Here is a 14,771-nt window from a genome sequence, read left to right as displayed (position 1 = left end):
TTCATCTTTCCTTAACGAAGGGTATGAATGGGACATCTGAAGCTGGAGGAAAAAGTTGATAATGATGAAGTACTGGAGATGATTGAAGTGGCTGGGTGTTCTTTAACAAGATACTCCATGGCAATTGCACAATGATTCGGCCGATGAGGCCAAATTCACATTAGCAATTAGACTGCTTCGTAGAGCAGATCGGATCTACGACGGCTTTAACGGCGGAAGAAAGCTGATTGGCTGTCGCCCAAGGAATCTCGGCGGAAGAAAGCTGATTGGTCAGTCCGCTTCACCTATTCGATCTCCGGTCCAACCACAGAGTCGAAATCTCGAAAGCAACAGCAAACAGGTCATGGAGATTAGCGGAAATAATGCCGAAATATTTGTAAATGACTCCTCAATTGCGTAGCAAGGCGACTTGTGCCGAGCTCTTTGGCAAGAGGGCCACTGTTATAAAAGGGTGGCCATCCCAACGCTCTTCTGGCTTGTTAGAAGCAGCAACAGCATTCTACAACAACAGATTCGACAATAAAAGGCAACAACGATGTCTCAAGCAGTTCCCAAGATTGTCACCCGCGCACTGGGTAAGAATGGACCTCAAATCCCTCGCCTCGGCCTCGGCCTCATGGGCTTGAGCGGACACTACGGCCTGCCCGCTCCAGACGAAGAGCGCCTGGCCTTTTTGGACAAGGCATATGAGATGGGCGAGAGGTACTGGGACACAGGTAAGCCAGTAGCCAACGAATTTGGAAACACTGATAAGACACTGGCTAATAAATCTTCATACAAAAGCCGACATGTATGGCGACTGTGAGGACCTCCTGGGAAAGTGGTTCGCCGCCAACCCGGGAAAGCGTGAAAACATCTTTCTCTCCACCAAATTCGGCATCCAAGTACAAGGCCGAAGCATCAAGGTCGACTCTTCTCCGGAATACTGCCGGCAAGCCGTCGAAAAGTCGTTGAAGCGACTCGGACTGCCATTTGTTGACTTGCTCTACGTTCACCACCTCGACAAGGTCACGCCGATTGAAAAGACGATCCAGGTCATGGTCGAGCTCAAGAACGAGGGAAAGATCCACCACCTTGGCTTGAGCGAGTGCAGTGCTGATACGCTCCGCCGTGCTTCTGCAATCCACCCCATTGCCGCTGTCCAGATGGAGTACAACCCGTTTTCTGTGGAGATTGAATCGCCTGAGCGTCGCTTCCTTGAGACTGCGCGAGAACTCGGAATCGCCGTGGTAGCATACAGTCCTCTTGGAAGAGGGCTTCTTACCGGATCCATTTCATCGAAGGAGGATCTTACCAAAGCAGGCGACATCCGAACCATGCTGCCTCGATTCAACGACGAAAACCTCGAGAAGAACTTGGCAGTCGTCGCAAAAATTTCCGAAATCGCAAAAACCAAGGGCGTCACTCCAACCCAGCTGGCACTGGCGTGGGTCCTGGCGCAGGGCGATGACATCTTTGCTATTCCCGGAACAACAAAGGCACACAGACTTAGTGAAAACCTCGGAGCCATGAGCGTCAGCCTGACTGCAGAAGAAGAGCAAGCCATTCGCAATGTTGGAAAGGAAGTCTTTGGAGCCCGAATTCATGACAAGGTTCCCGGTGTAAACATCTTTGGTGACACTCCACCGCTGGAGGCATAATTGCATATGGACGTGGCTGTACTGTATGAGAAGAGGAGGGTATGTAGCAGTATTTAGTTAATATATGCCATGCTAGGTTTTTGACCAGTTCTATGTGCTCAGTAAGGAGACTCTCATAGTTGCTGTTGATCATGTGAACAGAGAGGGTGTATATTAACATTGACATTGTTCTAGTGTCAGTGATTGGCCATTCAAATCCCATCCCTGAAATCCAGGTCTTGTAAAAATCGTTGCGGTTCTGGAATCTCGTCTATACACTTGAGATTGCCGCTTTGGAGACTCCACGTCTCTTGCATGCCATGAGTAGAGGACAACATACTGTGGAATGTGTCGTGTGCCTCATCGACACTCGAGGCAGTAGAGGCCAGCTCAGGCAACAAGGACAAAGGAGAATCATCCCACGCCCAAGACGAAGCCAGAAGACTACCAGCCAAATTCCCTGTCTCTGCTCCTTTGCGGGATCCGATAATATTTCTCGGTGCCCCTTGTTGAGAATCTTGCCGCAGAATATGAATAGTTCCCATATATGGAAACTCCATTTCGATGTTGCCTGCTTCTTCTCGAACAGTGCACTCCATTTCCATCACCTCGCTGGGCTCACTCCATGCACTATAGCCCAACCCATCTGCTGCAGATGCCTCAATAGCGCTTAGTTTCTTCAAGGCTTGTACCGCAGAGGCACACAGAACATCGTCATGTTTATGAGACACAGCGTCCAAGCTGCTAATGGCGCGCTCAACTAGCAGCAAATCTCCTGGGCGTTGGTGATCAACGGTGTTCTCGCGGCCAAGCCGATGACTGTCCAAGTGTGATAGCAAAAGAGTCAGAGCAGAAAGAATGATTTTGAGAGAGTTTCCGCGGTTCGAAGATGTCACGCGGTTGCGACCGATCGGGACAATAGATCGGGTGAGTAGTTCGCGGCTTGCATACATGGCGGAGATTTTAGAATTTGTATAGTCTGGCGCCGCCTCGTCGGTAAGACAATCTCTGATGCGCGGCAAAACATATGGTAGGTGAAGTAACAGCACAAGATTGTAATAATGCAGTTGAAGAACGACCTTGACAGTCATGTCCTTTAGCTCTGCATTCGTATTGGCATCCTTTAGCCGTGGAAAGGCCCACCAGTCTGCAGGCAGGGATCGCGCCGCCTGCTTCAACTCGTAATCGATGTCTTTGGTCTCGTTGTAATGGTTATAGAAGAGATCGTCTGTCAGTTGCCCGTGTTGCATCAATTCGTTTCTAGATATGATGCGACTTGTAAGTACGGCCTGAGTGCGCTCCATTTTCTCATGAGGTTCTGCTGGCACGAAGTCTTGCATAAAACTATCGTCTTTAACGGACATTGGAAGACAGAGCACCAAAGCCATATAACGATCCATGAATATGAGCCGAAACCATAGAGTCTTGAGGCATATTGGTGTTTGGCCATTGGTAGCTTTGCGTTGCTTATTTTGTCGCCGTACTTGTGGTATGTGCAGGCCCATCAGCTGAGCAATACTCAAGGCTCGGCGGAACACGAGCCATGCCAGTCGCGTTTGACCTGTAGAAACATGGTATAAACCTTCCAGCATCAAAGTCTCTATCCCTTCAGGCGAGACGACAAGCGCGTCTTGTGAGGTGACGTAGCGGGAAGCAGCCTCAAAATATTGATCTGCAACGTCAGTATTGGAGCGATCAAGGCATAATTCGGAAATCTCAGATGTGCGCTCCGACTGCTGGAGGCAAATGGCGAGTTGAAAGAGACTCCGGGCTAGATCAATTGGTTTGGGATTTGCCGTTGAAGATGTTGGGCGGGTGATTTGGCGAGGAGGAGCAAGTCGGAAAGGATCCGTGGACAAGCCTCGAAACACATGCATGGACATCATCAAAACCTTGTTGTGATGCATGATACGAGTGGTGATGCTGACAGACGGGAGTATGGATTGTAATAGGAGAGTGAGCGAACTGCATCGAGGCGAGCCGTTGATTGGGTCTAGTGGGAGTAGTGAACCGCGGGCCATCATTTCTTGGCGAGACTGATGAGTTGATGAAATCAATGACTTGGATCCATTGTCGAGTGAGGAAGCAGAGCTCCTTTCTGGCGCCTTGTCCAGCTTGGGGAGGAGTTTGCGTGGAGGGTTGGAAGTACTTGTCAATTTTTTGACTTGCTGTGCCGAGTTGTTTCGGTTTAGGGGGCAAGGATTCTGGTTCGAAGCACTGTGAGTGGTTGACTGATGTACAAGTTGATCAACCATGCCCTCGAGGTGTTCCATTCGCTCTCCAGCATTTGCATGATGATTCGGCTGCTCTGCTGCCTGTGTCCCCAAACACTCCTCGATGTGCTGAAGGACACACTTGGATCCGCGACGCTTACAAGACACGCAGGCGCTGGAGCTACTCTGCTCAAAATGGCACCGGGTCTTGCGTCGTTTGCATTCCCAGCAGCTTGTCGTGCCTCTCCGGAGCTTCCGGCGCTCGATTCCAGTGGGAGTAGATGAGCCCATTTCGGTGATTTCTGGTGAGAAGAATGAATGTGCAGTGCAAAGAGAGAGTCTGTCTAGACAGAGAAGCAAAGCTCAAGAGTGTCTCATCTAGACTCTGACATTACATCGTCGAGTAGGCACCAGTGACGCTGGCGCAGAGGCGAAAAGTGAAATCACGGCCCTAACGGAAGGAACAGACGAGACGTAAATGAAGCACTGATGAGGAAATTATGAGAAAATTTGACCGCTTTCGTGTTCGTATTTAATGTCTTTGGATGATGATGAGAAGTTGGAATGAGCGGATTCAAGAGGCAGGAGAGAGTCGATTCGACAGGTCGAACGAGACTTACATAATGGGCACGGCAGCCAATGAAAGTGCGTGCATCGTTGGCCATCGGTTATCGGTACGTACCGCCTACCCTTCACCCACGATTTACAGCAAGCAAGTTTCTCCTCTACGTTCAATCAAGCCGGCGTGATAAGGTGTAGATGATATTTCAGCATCTTGATTTTGATGCAAAAAGATGTTCTTAATCAATATTTCTTTGGAAAAAATTAACGGCAGCGATAATGATGCATTCACTAAAATACATTATGGTGACTTGATAGCGGCCATGATAGAGTCACACAGAAGGATCCATGCTGTAGATTTATATAGGATTCACAAGACAGTGATTTAATCAATAAACGACAAACAAAACACCTCACCCCAGCGGCCAGAAGCAGTTAACCATGAATAACTCTATAGCAAACAGAACACCGACGGTTGTTCCTTGTGGTGATTCGAGACGGCTAGCTTGCGTGAATGAAGCCAACTACAGCATATATTGGCTGACATGACACGGCAACATCCTCTATTTGGATCGTCTCTTTGTAGATAACATCTCAACCATTCACCTGCTATTGTAAGCGTCAGTTTATTTCTCTCAGTAACGAACTGTGTGCTTAGCAAGAGACCAGTTACAGTACCAAACTCGAGATACGCCTTCAAAGCCGTTGCTAGGGAGTTATGACACTCCAAGCGCACGACATGTCCACATCACATCACAATGATCTGGAGCTACTTCTTGCCAATAATAATATCTTTCCTGAGGGCTTTCGACATCCACATAGCTATTCAGCTCCCGAACCGAGTAACCTGGGTGCGATATTGAGCCAACTGTCCGCTCCGAGATCTAGAGTCTCTGGGAATGGAGAAGATGATTTCTGAACATTCTAGGAAAGGAACAATTCTCTTTCGAGAAGCACGATAATGCGGAGAGTCATACTGGTCTTGGAAGGAGTTTTCGACGACAGAAGTCTCGACTCGGATGATATAAATGATGGCGGAATTGAGATAGATAACTCAACCCCGCTCGTTGAGGGCGTCGAAGTAGTGCTTCAACCAGACTATTTTGATGGAGTTACTTTTGGCTCTATAAATCAAGGTGTAAGAGACGACTTGGGTGGTCTCATCATACCGAGCAAGCACATCGGCGCCCCGATAGCTCCAAACTTCTTCTTGGAAGTCAGAAGGCCATCTGGAAATGCCGTCACTACAAAGACGGAGATGTGCTATTATGGGGCATGTGGCGCGCGAGCAATGGACGCAATGCAAAACTATGGTCGTTTTGAGCCAGAATATGACGGGAATGCGTATTCGTTCAGCTCAACCTACATTAATGGCCTCTTGAAAATTTACGCCCACTTCATCGTTGATCCAGACCAGACTGGCGGAACATTGCCTGCCTATCACATGTTTGAGCTCAAGGCGTTCAATATGACAAGCACCTACAAGGATTTCATTGACGGTTGTGCTGCTTTTCGAAATGCACGGGAATTGGCGGCTCGGTTGCGACATGGCCGTATTTTGAAAGTAAGCTAGCCGGGATTGTGTCAGACACTGTGGTGGCTATACGATGCGATTAGAAGGAACGTACAGTGGTAAACGGACAGATTTCGGAGAGCGATGACGAAGTTTGATATGATTTCTGCTTTAGAGAGAATATCTTCGAGGTAGGTTAGGTCCATGTTATTATGGTTAAGCCTTTGGTCTTGTTACAAAATGGCAGAACTCGTGATTTGACAGAATGAGAGCCCGCCTAGGGTTAATTACAGTACAGCGGTTGGATCTCAAATTAGCTTGCTTACAGACGCATATTTTGGCGACCATGACCGTATCTATGAATGACCAGTTCTCATGTTGTAAAAAATTTTGTACGATTTTTCACAGCTGATGCTCATACAACAGCATCACCGTCAACGCGCACGCCATTGAGAGCGGCCTCCAAAGATCAGAGCTGCCCGATATTTAAAATGCGCTAAGTTTCATATACCCAGCACATATAAATGGCAAAGGAAAAGAGTGGAAAATAAATAAATAAATAAAAGATTAAAAAGAAATTCACGGGATAGAAGAGGTATGGAGTTACTGTCAACCCTTCCGAATGAATATTCGGATTTCGACTATTCACTACGATAGACCATATATTCTTCCCCTGTCTACTCTGTATGATCAGAATACAACTCGGGAAATACTGTCTAACAACCCAGGCCTGCTAATCCGTAGCTGTAATGAACATATAATAATTTAACAACAAGCAAATCGTATTCTCTTACATTCTGCGGGAATTGGACAATGTCGCAAAATCTTCGACAAATAACAAAACTACCTACACAGCCATCAAATAGACAACTCAAAGTACCACATTCGATGTACCCCCAGAAGCAACATCCCCCCTTGGAGGAACTGGCGGTGGAGTCCCCCCAAACAGCGTATTCAGTCTCGAAGGGGGAGAGGTCGATTCACTGGATGTCTCCTCCGGGCTTTGAGGTTGAGACGCCGCCCCAGAACTTCCAAACGGCGCGCTATGTTTTACCGGCGGCCGTCTGCCCTGCGCGTAATCTACCAATCTCAATTCATCAACACACCAGCTCTTATAACAACCATGAAACGCAATGTTGGGGTAGGAGAGTACCAAGTCCCCTGGATAGAAATCGGGGTCTTGCTCAAGATAAGCCCGATATGTGAGAATATTCGTGCCGGGAGGATCGTAAATGGAATAAGGCTTCCCAAATAAGCCGCCGCGACTCGGAGGGGTTGCCGTTGAACCAAAAGGTGATGATGTAGAAGAAGAACCGAATGCTGGCGCAGCAACGGCAGGTGTTGTGTTGGAACCAAAAGCCGACGGTGTGATAATGGAAGCTGTTGTGGTTGCCGAGTTAAAGGGAAGGGCTGTAGTTGTTGAACCAAAGACTGATGACTTTGTAGAGGGAATGGCAGGCTTTGGGCCAAAGAAAGAGCTTATCTGAGCAGGGGTTGTAGTTGTCATTGAGCCCAAGATTGATGGCGTAGAAATACTAGCCGCCGTCGAACCAAAAGCTGATGGAGTAGAAGTAGTTGCTGCAGCTGAGCCAAAAGCTGACGGTTTAGAATTGTTCGCAGCAATCGAGCCAAAGGCTGATGGCGTAGGAGTGGTTACTACAGTTGAACCAAAGGCTGACGGCGTAGAAGTGGTCGCTGCTGTTGAGCCGAAGGCTGATGTTGTTGAAGTAGTCCCTGCCGTCGAACCAAAGGCTGACAGCCTCGAAGTACTAGTCGCCGTCGAACCAAAAGGCGATGCTGTAGAAGTCGTCGCTGCAGCAGTTGTCGAACCAAAAACCGGCAGCTTAGCAGCAGAACCCTGTGCTGCAGCAACAGAGCCAAAAGCCGAAAGGGGAGACTTTAACGCAGAAACTGAGCCAAACACAGGAGTTGTCGTCGTTGCCGTCGATGTTTTGTTGGAACCAAAAGAAGGGAGTTCTGTAGCATTAGCTGTTGGCGTTGACGTCGTAGTAGAACCAAAGATGGACGACTTAGGAGCAGCCGTCGCAGGCTCCATTCTCATACCAAACGGAAGAGGAACAGGAGCGGGAGCGGGAATCGCAGAAGTCTGGCCTTGCTTGCTGGACTCAGCGGTCGTCGATTGTCCACTGTTGGTTGCAGACGTAGATGCAGCTGCGGGTTCAAAGCTCGCTAGGAACTTGCTGTTCAGACCAGCTATTTTTCTCTCTGGCAGAGAAACAGGAGGTAGCTTGACTCGAATCTTTCTCTTAGAAACATCTGTCTCAGGAGCGTCTGTCTTGGTCTTGGGAGAATCTGTCTTTGGTGCAACTGTCTTTGGCGCATCTGTCTTGGGTGCCATCTCGACAAGTGCTTCTGGTAAATCTATCTAATTACATTAGAAAATGTGCGTTCCCGCCTCGTCATCAGACAGTTCTTCTGGTAGGGTACCTGAAAAGTCTCTCGGCCGAGAACGCTGGCAGCTTTGCAAACCCGTCTTCAATTTCTCAATCTCGTCCGCCAGTTGGCTCCTTTCTCTTTTGACCTCGTCCGACTCTTCGGCCAGTCTCTTCACAATCTCGTCGCTCATTTGTGTGACGATTCTTGCGTTCAAGATGTCGGGGAGCTTCGAGATCAGGCAATTCTCGACAACTAGGTGGACGACGTTGTCCGTGAATGTTCGCCGGCTCATCTTGAGTTGTCAAATGTCAGCACATGAAAGAGTAGAGTTGGTAGGAAAAAGTGTTGACTTACCTGGTAATGTGTCAACATCATGTCAACGGCAATGTCAATACCGAAATGGCTATAAGCGTTGGTATCGGTTTGAATTAGGACATTTAAAACATCTTCAGGCTTTAGCATCCGGTACTCCGTTGTATTGTAAGCAACAGAATTTTGATCAAGGAGATCAGCAGAATTGGATTTCATGCGCCTAAGTTTGCGCCTCCATACTCCCGCTCGGAATTCTATCTCAAGCGGGATTCCATGTCCGGATGTATAAGGACGCATAATTTCGTCGAGTTTGTCCTTGAGAGTATTGTTCATGGAATCGAAGAACGGATCTACACACTCGGTCAAGATTGCGTCTCTTGTTCTCTCGTCGTCTTCCAAGATGTAATCGAATATCTGATAAATAAACAGTCTCGTTCTCTCTACAACATTGTCTATGTGGCATTGAGCTATGCGTTGCCACGGCTCAGACTGATCTCGGAAAAGCTGCATGATGAAATCGTTGCTCGGTAGCCCAGAGAACTCCGCGCCTTGACTATCCGATGCGAGTGACTCTATCCTGGTAAAGGCTGTACCTTTGTCTTCTACCACTGGATCTGGAAAGTCGTATAGGTTGAAGTATGAATCGGAACTGATAGGCATATTGTCCAAGGCATCGGCCAGCATTTCCTCGTCAGTTAAACCTTCCAACGGGTTCTCTCTGGGCTGAGGTTCGTCCCAGTTCATCTTGTACTTGGCTCCCTTTTCCCTCATTGTAACGTCAAATACATAATTCAAGTTTCGAAGCAATGCTCTCAACTTGCGCAATTTGACCTTGCTGCTTGCTTCTGGGTCTGAGGGGGTAGCGAAGAATGGATCATTATATCTTCCCTCCACTGCATGCTCTGCCAATTTGTGAAAAGCCGTTGATGTGCTAAGAAGATAATCACGCATCTCGTCGGAAGTGGTCCTCGTTGTTCCCAGCTTTGCGAGGCGTCTTTGGCGATTCTGCAGATTGCCATCAATATCTCTGATGAGTTCGGGCAGACTGCTCTTGATCTGCTTAAGCAAGGCTGCTCCAAGACTTTTTCGAAGACTTTCCACACCTCGGTTGCCGAGAGGTAATGCAGACCATGCTCCTGTTTTGAGGAATTTTTCCTCTTCGGCGTCTCTCTGATCAAAGTCCAGCTCTGCTTCTTTGGGTCCTCGGTTGCGCAAGACATGCCAACCTAGGCGAAGCTGGTGACTGGGCTCTTGCCCTCTCGCGAGACGCAGATATTCATCTTCTAGATTTGACCCTGGGCACAGATCGACTTTCGTGATGACTCCAATCGTGCGCTCCCTTGCAGTGTCATGCTTGAGGGCCATGTCGAGGATTGCATGCTTGGACAAGGAGAGGTCTGCTGATACGACCATGAGAATGATGCTGTTTTTCTGTTTCATGTAGTCCTCAACCATTTTGTCAACGACTGGCTTCCATTCTTGAGGCTGTGAAGATGACCCGGAATGGAATATTCCGGGCAGGTCAACAAGAGTCAGCGAGGGAATGTCTGGCCCGGAAATTTCCACTCGCAAAACATGTTTGGAGAAGCCGGTTGTCTTTCCATCGGAAACGCCCATGTGCTTCTTTGCTCTGCTGACGATGTCGGGCAGTTCCGGTCTTTGGAATCCGCTCTCATGAAACGGCATGCGCGGTTGATTAGCAGCATCGACATCAGTCGCATATCGAATTCTCAAGTCAGTGCTGTCTATAGGCGCCCTTCGAAGCACCAGCTCTGTAGGAAACCGAGTGCAGATGCCATCGCTGACGGGGAAATGAACTCGAGATATCGCCTCGAGAACGGAGCTCTTGCCTGAGCATTGATCGCCCACCACGATGATCTGGGGCAGGTCGATGCCGGCGATGCTTAAATCTCGAAGGCCATCAATAGTATCGAGAAGTCTTCTTGTTTCTGCATTGTTGAGCTGCTCAGCTGTCGCTGAACCGAGGGCTGTAGTGTCGCCCATGGTGATATGATTGTGGTTTGGAGGAGAGAAAATGGTGTTTGAGGTGGGATGCACGCAGCTGAAAGATGGCAGGCAGGGACTGTTCAGCTCAGAGGGCAGGAACGGGGTCTCGGCCACTTAAGCGCCGAATCCTCTTAGGGACTATAAACAACAGCAACTTATCTACCTAGTAGGATAAAGTGATTTTATTTTATTATTTTCTACTGATATCCGTATATTATGCAGATGCTGCCTATTGACATGAAAATTGCGCTCTTCAATTTACTCCCATCTACTAGCATCTATTACCTGTAGTAGGCAGCCCAAAATACCTTCCAATTCTTTGACCTGAGCTGCTGCCTACCGAGAATACTGGCACATATTCACTGTTTCAGACCAAGAGCTGCCTCAGCCACCCGCGGCAACATATCAAATTATAACAGCGACAGGCTGCCTCGCGAAGAAAATGTGGCCAAAACATGCAACCAGCAGCAAGACCCTGGTCTCCTTTTCCCCCGCTTGAAACAGCTGACCGGGATTGGAATCCGTCGTATCAGCTGTCACATTTGGCGCTAAAGCTGCGGCTGAACAGGTTTGGGGAAGATAAGTGAGGAGCGCGTCAAACTGGTGGTGTGTGTTACGAGAACTTGTTCATTAATTTTTGGGAATACTTGCCAGCATATCAAGTTGGCTGCTAGATATGTAGGCATCCAACACCCCAGCGACTACCTGAGGTTCAAGTGTTCGAATGTTAGGATGCTCGGCTATCCAGCAGATAATAAATATCTGGCTCTTCAAATTAGTGCTACTTTCAGCTACTATTAATATCTTGTTCTAGTATCTGCCACTATCGCCGTCTTTTCTTAACATCTGCTGCTATAGTTAACTCTTTTAGTCTCCGGTGTCATCATTTACTGCTACCTGATAACCTATGTAGCCCTAGATTTGAGACACGGGATGCTGGATATCACTCGAATTCGTATCTTAGTGTAGCCAGTAGACCTCTAGCTGAATCAAATCTTTAAATTATTAACTACTAAGTATGTTACAATGACTCAAATAGGGATACACCCTGTGGGAATGGTCCCGTATTATCCTTCTGGAACACAGTATCCACGTTCTGCACCGTAGCCATGGACACTGAACCAACAGTGTTCAAGCTGTACACTCTAACCTGACTCTTCTTGCTGAAAATGCTACTAAGCAAAGACTTTGGCGCGCCGCTGTCAATTCCAACAATCTGAGTCTGGCAGTTCTCCTGATCAGTATTTGAGCACGTTGTGCTGTGATCGTTGAAGAACGAGTACAGGCCCGCCCCGTAGCAGAGAATATCTCGCGAGCTGAGGACACGCAGCGCCCAACCGTCCTTGCAAACGCCAGAGCGGCCTTGGCAGAAGTAGTTGAAGTCTGGGTCGGTGGAGCCAAAGATGCTGGTGATGAGGTTGGAGGGAGACTGGAACTGGGTTGCGTTGGGGTGTGGTTGGTAGTAGGCGGTTTCGGTCTGGATGAAGCCCATGAAGATGTTTTGAGTCTTGGAGAATTCATACTGGTAGAGGGCGTTGTGCTCGACGGCAGTACCCCATCTAGAAGAAAGGCAGTTAGCAAATTATTCATCGTAACTTCATTAGGAGATTACAGGGGACATACAGCCAAATGTTTCCAGCGGTGCTTTCGACCAACAAGCCACGCACGCTGTAGACGTCAATCATCCGAAGGCTAGGATCCTCAATGTCGTGGTCAGAGGCCCAGAGCCAGCAGTTCTCCATGTACAGTCCCTGGGCAACGGGTGTAACGTGCATCATGGTATGCGCCGCGATGCAGTTGGGGTTGATGACGTCGCTTCCAATATTCTGGGGGCAGTTTGCAAGCTGCAGGTTGCTGCCCTGGAAACCACCGACTCTGACGTGAACATCCCACATGCCTGAAGGGCTGGATGCTGTGCTGGCGAGGTTGTATTCAATGACGATGGCACCGCTGGTAGAGCCTTGTGTGCTTACCACCATGTTTGACCACTCGATCTGTCCAAATTGACCGGGCAGTCCAACCTGCACGACAGGCTGGGGTGCGGATGCCTTTGAGAAGAATGGGCCGGATCCCATAATGTTGGAGAATGCCTCACCGACGATGCGAGCTCCAGGAGGGATCCTGATTGTGCTTGTGACCTTGTAGATTCCGCCATCCACGAAGAGGACTTTGCCTTTGCGCACAGCGGTGGCAATTGCGGCGTTGAGTGCCTTTGTGTCGTCGGTAACGGCATCTCCCTTGGCACCCAAGTCGCGGGCGCTGAGGAATTCGGAGACGTCGAGATCGGCATACAGTGGCTTTGAGCGTGTGTAGAAAGCTCCATTTCCTACGGTGAGACTGGATGGGCGAGGGAACGGAGTGGCTGGTCCGTCGACATATGTCGGGCCATGGGGATTGTAGGTGTTGCCTGTAACATAGCCCTTGATGGTGGTGTGACCGGTAGAGCCAGCCAGAACAGTATTGCCGGTAGGGCCCTGAATTGCGATGGGGACGTTTGAAAGCTGGATGTTTTCGAGGTTCAGGTTTCCTGCTCCCACGGGCTTGGACGTGGCGGTTTTGGCCGTCTTGATGAAGATGTCTGTGTCGGAAATGCTAGAATCAACCATGGTGATGCCACCCACACTAAGGGCTCCGTTGCCGTCGACAGCGCTCATGTCCAGGCCGACGGAGCAGTTGTTGATGGTGATGCCGGCGTATGTCCAGCCCCAGTCGAAGCCCTGGCGAATGGCTGTCTGAGCGTTGTGGAAAGTGAGGTTGCGCATGGTGAACTGCTGGCTTCCGAATTGAGCGCCGAATTTGCCACCAATGAAGGTGATGTCGGTCAAGAAACCACCGGAACCTGTGATGAAAGAGTCAGCAAATCGTGGAACTCACTCAAAAGTGATAGCTGGGGAGCGTACCATCTTCCATAAAGATGCCTTGGTGGGCGGTGTTTGGTGCATCGCTCATCACGATGCGAACGTTTTGAATGCTCGTAGCCTGGTCATACGCATTAGAATTGATTGTATGATTGTGGGAACATTCATGAAGCACATACTTGAGCGGTTGGCCAGTGGATTCCAGTTGGACCAGAGCCTTGGTCGTTAACAGGCGGGACATCGGTAAGATCAATGATGAAATTGGCAACCTGTCGGTAAAAGATGTTGGTTGGGCCCCAGATATGGTTCTGCAAGTTTCACATTAGCTTCTGACAAAAATTCATGGACATGTCTGCCAAAGTCAGAGAAACACACCTTGTCACCATCAATAACGCCCAGGCCAACGCCGCCGAAATTCGGGCTGGCTTTGAGAGTTGGCAAGTTGACGGCATCACCAATCATCATGGTAAAGTAATAGTCGATGATTGGAGATGACACCACGTACGTGCCCGGTGGGAAATACACAATGGCGGGAGTGACGGTGCTGGACGAGCAATTGTCTGGTCCGCAGCGACCACCCGAGGTCATGGCAAGGTTGATGGCAGCAGTATCATCAGTAACGCCATCACCTGAGCTAGATGGTCAATGAATTGTTTGCATGAAGATAGTTGAGAAGATTCGCACCTTTGGCACCGTAATCCATCACATTGCGAAAGACCTTGTAGTCAGAATCCGCAAAGGGCGCGACGCCTTGATGCTTAATCTTATCGAGCCAGTATTGTGTGGGTGGTGGCGGCGTTGGCTTCTTGCCAGGCAACTTGGAATGCAGGCCATTGTCTGCCTTGAAGTCGAACCAAGCGGCAAACTCTTGCTGAATGTTGTCAACAAAGGTTTCGATCTGGGGAACGAGGCGACCAGAGCCAAAGCCTGCCTGGGAAAGATGAGGCAACGCCAGAATTGGTAGCAGGACTCCGCGGTTGAGGGCCTTCATGATGAAGGACAGAGACGCTGAGGAGGGGGGAGAGGAGGAGGAGGAGGAGGGGAGGTTGAGAACCAAAGTCAACTGCCCAGGAACAAAGGGTTTGAAGACGGGAGGAAGCGAGGTTCATATAACTAACTGCTCGTCGAAGCTAGTGTGATTGCAGCTCCATTAGCGACATGGGTGCGGGATCGACCCAATTGATTGGGATAATTTGTCCATTGTGGCATTGGCCTTCTTCTTTCACATTCTCTCTCTGTTCCTGTTTCTGTACGGTATTCCGGCATCCCTGTTTCCCCGTCTCAGCTCCTG

General features: G+C 49.1%; 5 protein-coding genes across 5 annotated transcripts; 2 read left to right on the top strand and 3 right to left on the bottom strand.

Moving 5' to 3' along the window:
* The first annotated feature begins 470 nt into the window (after positions 1-470).
* Positions 471-1,717, top strand: M431DRAFT_502255 (hypothetical protein). Its single transcript, XM_024918129.1, has 2 exons — positions 471-716; positions 784-1,717. Exons 1-2 carry the CDS (start codon positions 536-538, stop codon positions 1,638-1,640), a joined length of 1,038 nt encoding a protein of 345 aa, XP_024779808.1. The 5' UTR covers positions 471-535; the 3' UTR covers positions 1,641-1,717.
* A 114-nt stretch (positions 1,718-1,831) lies between these two features.
* On the bottom strand, positions 1,832-4,123 carry M431DRAFT_488894 (hypothetical protein; the record flags this gene model as incomplete). The annotated part of the gene is made up of 2 exons (XM_024916618.1): positions 1,832-1,929; positions 1,960-4,123. 2 exons carry the CDS (start codon positions 4,121-4,123, stop codon positions 1,832-1,834), a joined length of 2,262 nt encoding a protein of 753 aa, XP_024779807.1.
* Positions 4,124-5,444: 1,321 nt separating this feature from the next.
* Positions 5,445-5,939, top strand: M431DRAFT_41523 (hypothetical protein; the record flags this gene model as incomplete). Its single annotated transcript, XM_024914969.1, has 1 exon — positions 5,445-5,939. A coding segment is annotated over one exon (495 nt), but the record flags the coding sequence as incomplete, so codon positions are not given.
* A 618-nt stretch (positions 5,940-6,557) lies between these two features.
* On the bottom strand, positions 6,558-10,634 carry M431DRAFT_130559 (hypothetical protein). Its single transcript, XM_024912457.1, has 3 exons — positions 8,658-10,634; positions 8,355-8,595; positions 6,558-8,288 (listed from the first exon to the last, which is right to left on the bottom strand). The coding sequence occupies exons 1-3, from the start codon at positions 10,617-10,619 to the stop codon at positions 6,778-6,780; spliced, it is 3,714 nt and encodes a 1,237-aa protein (XP_024779805.1). The 5' UTR covers positions 10,620-10,634; the 3' UTR covers positions 6,558-6,777.
* A 1,009-nt stretch (positions 10,635-11,643) lies between these two features.
* Positions 11,644-14,471, bottom strand: M431DRAFT_476663 (glycoside hydrolase family 55 protein; the record flags this gene model as incomplete). The annotated part of the gene is made up of 6 exons (XM_024915483.1): positions 11,644-12,181; positions 12,246-13,461; positions 13,523-13,601; positions 13,660-13,788; positions 13,856-14,109; positions 14,165-14,471. 6 exons carry the CDS (start codon positions 14,469-14,471, stop codon positions 11,644-11,646), a joined length of 2,523 nt encoding a protein of 840 aa, XP_024779804.1.
* Positions 14,472-14,771: the final 300 nt, after the last annotated feature.

Source organism: Trichoderma harzianum (assembly GCF_003025095.1).
Source record: "Trichoderma harzianum CBS 226.95 unplaced genomic scaffold M431scaffold_1, whole genome shotgun sequence".
NCBI lineage: Eukaryota > Fungi > Ascomycota > Sordariomycetes > Hypocreales > Hypocreaceae > Trichoderma > Trichoderma harzianum.
The sequence above is the reverse complement of the archived record's forward strand: the minus strand, read 5'-3'. Positions and strand labels throughout refer to the sequence as shown.

What these genes read in the sequence shown, in the direction of transcription:
- M431DRAFT_130559 (XM_024912457.1), bottom strand. Translation starts at nt 10,619, where the DNA reads ATGGGCGACACTACAGCCCTCGGTTCAGCGACAGCTGAGCAGCTCAAC. An exon ending in TGATGTTGACACATTACCAG is followed by an intron (nt 8,596 to 8,657) that starts GTAAGTCAACAC and finishes TGACAACTCAAG; the next exon opens with ATGAGCCGGCGAACATTCAC. An exon ending in TCGGCCGAGAGACTTTTCAG is followed by an intron (nt 8,289 to 8,354) that starts GTACCCTACCAG and finishes GTAATTAGATAG; the next exon opens with ATTTACCAGAAGCACTTGTC.
- M431DRAFT_502255 (XM_024918129.1), top strand. Translation starts at nt 536, where the DNA reads ATGTCTCAAGCAGTTCCCAAGATTGTCACCCGCGCACTGGGTAAGAAT. An exon ending in CGAGAGGTACTGGGACACAG is followed by an intron (nt 717 to 783) that starts GTAAGCCAGTAG and finishes TTCATACAAAAG; the next exon opens with CCGACATGTATGGCGACTGT.